At 35.9% G+C, this 8,373-nt stretch overlaps 1 protein-coding gene across 1 annotated transcript; it reads left to right on the top strand.

Moving 5' to 3' along the window:
- The first annotated feature begins 4,962 nt into the window (after positions 1 to 4,962).
- LOC113237566 lies at positions 4,963 to 6,664 on the top strand. Its single transcript, XM_026474125.1, has 2 exons — positions 4,963 to 5,422; positions 5,852 to 6,664. Exons 1-2 carry the CDS (start codon positions 5,096 to 5,098, stop codon positions 6,350 to 6,352), a joined length of 828 nt encoding a protein of 275 aa, XP_026329910.1. The 5' UTR covers positions 4,963 to 5,095; the 3' UTR covers positions 6,353 to 6,664.
- The last annotated feature ends 1,709 nt before the right edge of the window (positions 6,665 to 8,373 follow it).

The following is an 8,373-nucleotide window of genomic DNA, read 5'->3' as shown; positions in this document are numbered from 1 at the left end:
CACCGTCGCTATCGCTCTTAACAACTGATTGGTTGGTTTACTTACCAATTGGTTTCTGTAAGTTCTCAAAGGTGGCGTTACGGCAAAAAAACCGTTTAACCGAATACAAAACGTTTGTTACACGTAGTGAAATTCGTAAGATCTGCCGACTCGATCTGTAGCTCAGTTGGTAAGAGTGATAACACGGTAAGGCAACAGACACTGATCCGTGTCCACTTGGATCGAAGGAATTTTTCTTTGTGTTTTTACGATCTTTGTATTAATAATAATTTTAACCTAACAATTTTCGAAACTCATCCTACACTACAGAAATACCTGTAATCTCAGTAGTTCAGTTCCTATGTACTACCAAACTGGAGTGAAGGCTTAAAGCTTAGAATATCAAGACAATTATTGGTGGTCTACTTTCGTTCTCCGTCCGACATCCGTCCGAAACAATTACTGTCAAATAAGTAATACTCGACCAAATCTTAAGACGCAGCGTCGTTTAATTTGATCGAGTATTACTTATTTGACTGTATTTGTTTTAGAAAACGGGGGTAGACCCTCAGACACGACACCAAGACCGGGGTTAACCTCGACTCGTTCTTGTATTGGGCAACACTAGGCTCAGAAATTCGGTTATAAATTAATGTTATATTTAGAATTTTACAAAGTCAATTTTAATGCACTTAAGAGTTTATTTATTGGAACCGAAAACAAAAGCGAAATGCCCGCTGAAATCAAATGCATACATAACCTAATGTATATTATGTTTTGGAACGTGTACCTATTGAAAATTTATTACTTTGGATGTGAAAATATGTATAATAGGTTAGTTTTGCCACTTAGATCATTTTGACGCTAACTGCTTATCAAATGATGAAGTCACTGCACTTATTAACGCGGAATTGGCTTGAGCTGGCCAGAAAAAGCTTTATATCCACGCAATAAGTGCGTTTTGCTTTCATTCGGACTGTAACGACGCGACATTTAGATTCTTCTGGCTGGCTTAATGCGGTCCCGTATATATTAGCTACAACACGAGTTACGGGATATTTGCTTTGATATATTTTCCTTCGTGAAAAACTTCGTCCAGAGTCGTACTGCCACCTTACCTATTTCTGCCACCAAGCAGTAATGTGAGCATTACTGCGTTCTGGTTTCAAAGGGTAAGGTGCTGGTGAAATTACAGGCACATGGGGCTTATCAACTTATGTCTTAGGGTGTGTCGGACGCAGTGGCAGTGCCCTTCAGATCTTTATGATTTAAAGCTCTGGGTGGCCCTGCAACTGTTATAGATAGGCGTGTCGCGTACCACCAGGCGCACGACTTGTTCGTCATGTCCTTTAATATTATAAAAGAAAATTCCAAATCATTTTTAGCAAAATATCTCTTAACTATCTACTATCTTAATCTGTCCCAAATATACTATGTCTGTGGTCCCAAATTAATTTGGCAAATTTGTGATTACGTACATTATTATAATATCCACTGACTTACCTATGGGTCCATTTCAATATTGTATTTGAAACGTTGTTTAAGTGTAACAGAGAATGGATCCAACTGAAGCGAAGAAACGTTTAAGCGTCAAGTGTTAATTCGTTTCTATATTTCGTGATTGTTTTATATGATGAACTGATTGTTTAAATTGAATTATAATAAATTTAATACATTTTAAGTTAGTACTGTCTAGTTCGACTATACTCGTGGAAATTGTATCTTGGTTATATATCTTCCCAGAAATACTGTAACACTAATTAAGTATCACCGGATTCCTTTGACAATTTAATGTCACAGGATTTCTGTCTGTAAGAGCCAGGACAAATCGGTGGGCGAAAAGGAAGGAAAAGATATAAATTACAGTGTTCTTCAGAGCGACCTGAAAGCATCGCGTCCCATTTCTCTCTGCGTCTCAGAGCATTAAAATTTATGCCTTATTTAAATTGTAATACCATAAATGTACATTGATAAATTTAATGTTATCTGCCTTGCCGTCCACTGGTTTGCACTAGCCTTAAATGTCCCGGAATTCTTTTAATGAGACACAGAACTCCGTACCAATTTCGACAGAAATAGACGAACTAGCTGTTAGTATTATAAAGGAATTCCGAACGCTATTGTGTTCCTGTAATAATTTTAATTGTTATTTTTGGTTCCTTTAGTAAATGTGGTACGATTAAGATTTGGTTTATCATACAAGTTGTATGTTTAAGCGTGCATTTCTTTAATGAATACATTGTAAATAGTGTAAATATATAGCTGTATGTAATAGATCACTCGTTTTATAATGTGATAGTGTTCTCACATTGTAGTATGTAAATAAATGAGAATGAATTAGAGACCTGGCTATTTTTTAAATTTTAAACCTACAATGCGGCTACTTACGGCTTTCTCATCCTTAGCCCCAGTATCTGATATTTTTGTCGTAACTAAGTAAAAAAGCCTTCATTCCCATGAGTACCACCGAATAGTACCACTGGTGGTAATAGTGGACTGTAGTCCCTACTAGCACCACCATCCGTAATGATGTTAGAATATTTTGCACCATTATTACGATGGTACTGAGCTTTCAAAAAACATAATGCACCTCTGTACTAGCCATTGTCTTAGGCCCAGTTCAAACGACAAGCATTAGACGCGCAAACACATGAACTGGCTCTTGAATACGTGAGTTAATCTGGCTGAGGCGTCACTCGCAGGTAATTCACAGAAAGCAGAGAGCTGTGAGCGTGTTCCCTAAAAAATAAGTATGTCCATACTTTTAGTACTATAACAAAACTGAGATATGGTCTATAAATCCAACAGTTGTAGTTTACCTTTAAATTAAATACTCGTAGGTACTTACTTTCAAACTTAATGCAATTTTTTTCAACAAAATAGAACATTATCAATAGGCGGATAAGTTTTAATTCTGGAAGAAAGAATTCACCAAAAGAAGCGAAAAATAAGTTTTTAATTCATGAAAAACCCCTGAATTGTATTGTTTCAACATAAAAACGCGATTCTATGTCGCATGTCGCGCCCTATCGTGCTAGCGCAGCTGGTGTGTCGTAAAGGTGTAGGTATTCCATCACTATAATGCCATACCACACCAAATCTTTACAAAATCCGTCAAAAACGATTACTTATAGGCTTGAACGTGTGTTGAACGTTGGTTGGCATAGCGTCTGACATGGTTTGCTGCAATACGTTGGTTCGTATCCAGGCGGTTTGAAGGAATTTTTTCTGAGTGTTTGAGCTTAAACATTTTTACGACAGACATCTTTTTCAATATTTGTTACTCAAAATCAAGGAAAAATACAACTTTTTTAAGGTTGTGCATAACATATTTGTGGTGTGTTACAATTACGTACCTAGTTAGGGTACTACAGTCACTAGTGATTTTTAAAAACGTTTATTAAATGGTTAGCTTCTCCTAGAACAGCCTAAATGTAGAAATTGTTCTAAAAAAGTACTTCAAAAATAAGCAAAACCTTTTCGATTCGAAGCTTACAAAAAGTTTTGCCCCAGGATAAATACTGCTAAATTAGGTATTTTAAGCATTTAACTTTTCCAGAAGAACATAATTTATGGTTCCACTGTAAAAACTCGGACTCTCTAGTCACCTATCCAGCCACTACTAACTGTTGGGAAATTAACCGAAAAATTTCAAATAGTGAAAATTTTCCGGAAAAATTCCCGAAAAATTGAAAAAAATTTAAAAATTCGTAAAATATAAATTCGAAGGTCGTATTATGTTCTATGTTTAAAAATATCTTTTGAAGTTTTATTTAGCGTGAATTATAAACTTGTACCTATAGCTAAAAGCCACAAAGAAATATACAAGATTTAAGATTTCACGACAGCAAAAAAAAAACCTATAAAATAGCTCTATCGTTTTCGTTCAGTAACTTCAACTTTTGACAGGTGCCAACAGCAAATGTGGAAAGTTCTTAAAGTATGGAAAAAAATAAAGTTATAGGAAAATATACGGAAAATATTTATTTTTCTGATAGATATGATTTTTCAAAATGGAAACTTTTCCATGACCCAACACTACACGCGCTCGCGGCGACTGTCACTGTCAAAGCTAGCGATTTGTCATGTACGCTTGCTATTTGGTAATAACTTAGATGCTATACCTCGATTGGTCACGGTTAAAGGTGTGGAGGTTAACACACGTGCCCGAACTGATATTCGCTTTGCCATTATTTTCTCACTGAGAGTTTAAAATTGTGTTGAGTTTTGTGTAGGTGGTGGTTAAAAAATTAGCGTAGAGCTAAGTTCCTTTTATGTTCAGCGATCCCAATGATGAGGCGGAGCCCCCTGATAGTGGGCCTCGGTCTTTGTCTATCTCTCCGTCCGTTAGCTCCATGGAGATTAATATTAGCACTCAAAAGAGTAAACGCCATACAAGCGCGGACATTGACAGCTCCGCTAAAAAGACCAGGCTCTACTGCTCTACTACTACTAGTAGCTCTGCTACTACCAGGCTCAGGCCATCAGTACAACATACGTACACCTTGGAGGGATACGAAACTAACTCTAGTCTGAAATACACGGACAACGATGCTGGCCCCTTTCTCGTCCTCGTCAGTCGTACAGAGAACGACTCCTCCGCTACCACAAGCTCAATGCGTGCTCTAAAAATCGCCCAAACCATCTACAACAGTAAATCCTCGGGAATTTTAGAAATAAAAGTATCGGTAGAGATAAAGTAGCAATTTATTTCCAGACACCTCAGGATGCAAACAAATTTGTTGAGAGCCCTTTCCTTAGCACTCAAAAACATAACTCAACTTCATGTACCTACCAAAAAAGAATAATGTACCAGGACTTGGCTGTATGGTGTAAAACCTTTGCCTTTTCCTTTATGGAAAGAAAAAAAAATAAAAAAAAGTAGTTCACTAAGTAGTCTGTGGCTCCTATTCGGTATCTATGCTGTGGCTATACCTCTCTTCTATCCCTACCTATCTCAACACGTAAACAAATCGATGGACCGCCCGAGTTGCGCGAAACGCGATGGATCCGTTGTTCACTGAATAATCTAACGACCAGTCGAGAAACTTTTTATCATTTCGACGCTCAAGTCGAATGTTGTACCGGTGTGTGTGATAAACAACCGTGTGGCGCGATGGAGTGGTCAAAAGACAAAACATTGAAACTTGTTGAGTTGCTTCAAGTGAACGCTAGCCTCTGGAACCCATCACTGTGCGACACACGCAGAGACAAACAGAAGCGCAAAGAAGAATTACGGGGCATATCCGACATTCTTGGAATATCAGTTCCAGACGTTACAAAAAAAATACAACACCTAAGGACTCAGTATAACAGAGAATCCGCGAGGGAAACAAGGGTCAATGCCGAGGATCCCAACGACAGATATGTGAGCAACTGGTACGCGTTTGAATATCTACACTTCATGAAGGATTCTAGTAAACCATACAGAGTTATACAACCGGTAAGTAGAACGATACCATTATCCTTCCAAACACATTAAAAAAAATCACTAATTCGATAAATTTTATGTTGATTAAGCAAGTATTCAAATTAAAATATCCTAATTAATTAGCAGATAAGATATGCTCAATAAGCACATCAATTTGCCTGAAATTACATAATTATGGCCTAGTACAGGTCAGATCCTTTTGGAGATAAAATTATAGTTTCTAATGAATATCTAAGACCTGGCAATTGTTTTGTTTAATGCATTTTTAGCAGAAAAAAGAGCTAATAATGTGCACTCCCTATTGAATGGTATCCTTGATTTATTTAGCCTCTCTAAATTTTATGCAACTTAATCCCTTCTTTTACATGTATAAAACAAAATTAGAATTTAAAGTTAATATATACTTATAGAATTGTAAAGCAAATATTTTTATGATTTTAGGACGAACAGTCTGAAGTCAGTAGCAATTTATCAACTCATACGCACAACCCTATTGTAGATTGCAAACTACTCAATCTGTCACCAGTTCATAAAGTGCCACGTATTGAATCTACCCCGCCAGTGAAGTCAGAATTCAACCAACAAACTACACCACATAGCAGGGATGAGTTCACAGTCTTTGGTGAATACATAGCCAATGAACTAAGATCTTTGAAAGGAGAAAAAAACCTATTGGTTGCAAAGAAAAAGATACAAGATGTCATATTTGAAGTGAAAATGGGCATGATTTGTGAACCACGGACTGAGAATGCTACAACAGTATACACTCACAATGGTAGTAATTTGCAAATCGGAAAGATTTATAGTACACCAGCTGTGATGAGCACTGCTACTCATATGGAGCCTTTGAATACAAGTCAAACACCTCCAACATCAGGGATAAGTGAAATTATTATTAATGGTGCCTGCCACTATACTAATTTCAAAGTTGACTCTCAATAGCAATGCCATCCACTTCCTAATGAGGAAGTGGACAAAGGTGAACCTTATACTTTAAGAAATTAAGTCTAAATATATAAGAGGACTTTACTTACTTACTTTACTAGACTCCCATATCAAAGCTCTACCAAAGCTCTATTAACAATCATACTAAGGTAACTCCAACCATATTAATTACCTGTCTGCCAATTTCAAATTGCATTTCATTCAAGTTGTTTATTACCATGAACACAATTTTATTGTAAAGAAAAGTTACTCGGAGCTTTTTGTTACACTCTGTAGAGCCACATACAGGTGTTATACCAATTAAATGCACAATAGTGTCAAAAAATAATTTCATATTGAAATTCTTTATTCTGGGTGATATGATATTTATGTAGATTTACTTTTTATGTAAGACTACATGAGAGAAAATAAAAAAATATGTACTTTTGATTCTCTTGGTGACCCTTAGTTTGCATTGTAGGGTGCTAGATGAGCAGATCCAGGGTTAGATTCTCAGTAGAATCAATTTAAAAACGAATTTTTCTAAATTGATCTTGGTTGCGATATTCTGGCTAATATCGATGGTTCCTATGTACTTGTAAATAAGAGCCAAACTAACAATTCGATGATGAAGGAAATCTTGACAATATACCAGATTGAAAGTTTGGAAGCCGCTCCTGTAAAATTGTGATTTTGCGTTTTGGCCCTTATACATAATACCCATTGATATAATGACGGAGTGAATTTTATTGGTCTAGTACTAATTGAAACTATCAGTGCAAAAGTAGTGTAACCCACTCATATTTTTCTACAACGATATTGCTTTAGATGATACTTACTTAGTACATAATTATTTTATATAATAATTCCTGTATAACAAAATTTAATAATGAATACTTTTTTTTAAACATGAAAATAACATCCAATTATAGAATAACTACATACTTTAGAATCATTTAAAGTAAAAAAATTAATGTAGGTTTTACACCACTTTTGCGCTGATAGCCTCCATTGTTCAGGGAATTTCCTAGTTTGCGATCAAGCAATGGCTGTGGTTGTCTGGCAACAAAAAAGAAAACGAAATAGAATTAATGTTTGAATTTTCATGGCTATTTTACAACAAAAATAATGTTTTTGTTAGACAAAAGGAAATCAGGATCGGATCCCTTTCATTCTCATACTTTGTATTGACTGCCCGGTATTTATATTATCTAAATAAAGATAAATGTTAACTGCATTTAAAAAGTAACTATATTGGTGTATTTTGTAAGTCAATGGTATATTGCAAATAATTTATTCTAGATAAGTAGATATCTTACATGTTACGAAATGTTATAAATGAGATGTTTTTTCCTACTTGGTGTAACGGGCTGGTGTCCGCAACTCGACGTCAAGGCGCCTATTTTGCGTGTGATGTTTTTTCCTATCTTTCTTTATTTTCTACTTACATAAATGTATAGTAATAGTTGTAATAATGAAGTACACCATATATATTAATGAAATAATCACATATTATATTTCGTGGCGAAGGCCCTGCACAAGCTGTTCCCAGTCACGTTTCGACCACTATCTCACTAGGCTGCTGAAGGACATTACGTCCCTGAAGTCGTGCCTAGCCGAATTACAATGTAAATTAGAGTCTTCGGCTAACACCATTAGTGAGTTGCGTGCCCAAGTTGCGTTATTAGTGTTGTGTGTATGTTAAAGTAAATAGGGTTATTTTTTAAATACTAACAACCTGTCAGGACTACATTACTAACATCATAAACAAGAACTTTTGTTCGATGACGTTTAATAATTCATCAGAGTTTACTTTAATACAAAAATAAATAACAGATTTAAATTAGAGATGCGCCGAGTACAAGTTTTACTGAGTAACCGAGTACCGAATACTCTGTTACCGAGTACTCGGTTTAACATTTGCCGAGCCGAGTTCTCGGCCTGGTTACTCGGTTCATTACAACCGGAACGCGATGATCCTAAAAGTCCCATTGCTCTAGAATTAGACCGATATGTTAATGAAAGGTTATTGTCGCGAG

This window comes from Hyposmocoma kahamanoa, unplaced genomic scaffold (assembly GCF_003589595.1).
Source record: "Hyposmocoma kahamanoa isolate Upper Pololo Valley unplaced genomic scaffold, ASM358959v1 93, whole genome shotgun sequence".
NCBI classification, from domain to species: Eukaryota; Metazoa; Arthropoda; class Insecta; order Lepidoptera; family Cosmopterigidae; genus Hyposmocoma; species Hyposmocoma kahamanoa.
This window is presented reverse-complemented; position numbering and strand designations above follow the sequence as displayed.

Excerpts from the sequence above, each read along its gene's own strand:
- LOC113237566 (XM_026474125.1), top strand. The coding sequence starts at position 5,096 with ATGGAGTGGTCAAAAGACAAAACATTGAAACTTGTTGAGTTGCTTCAA. Across the intron at positions 5,423-5,851 it reads CATACAGAGTTATACAACCG|GACGAACAGTCTGAAGTCAG; the intron begins GTAAGTAGAACG and ends TTATGATTTTAG.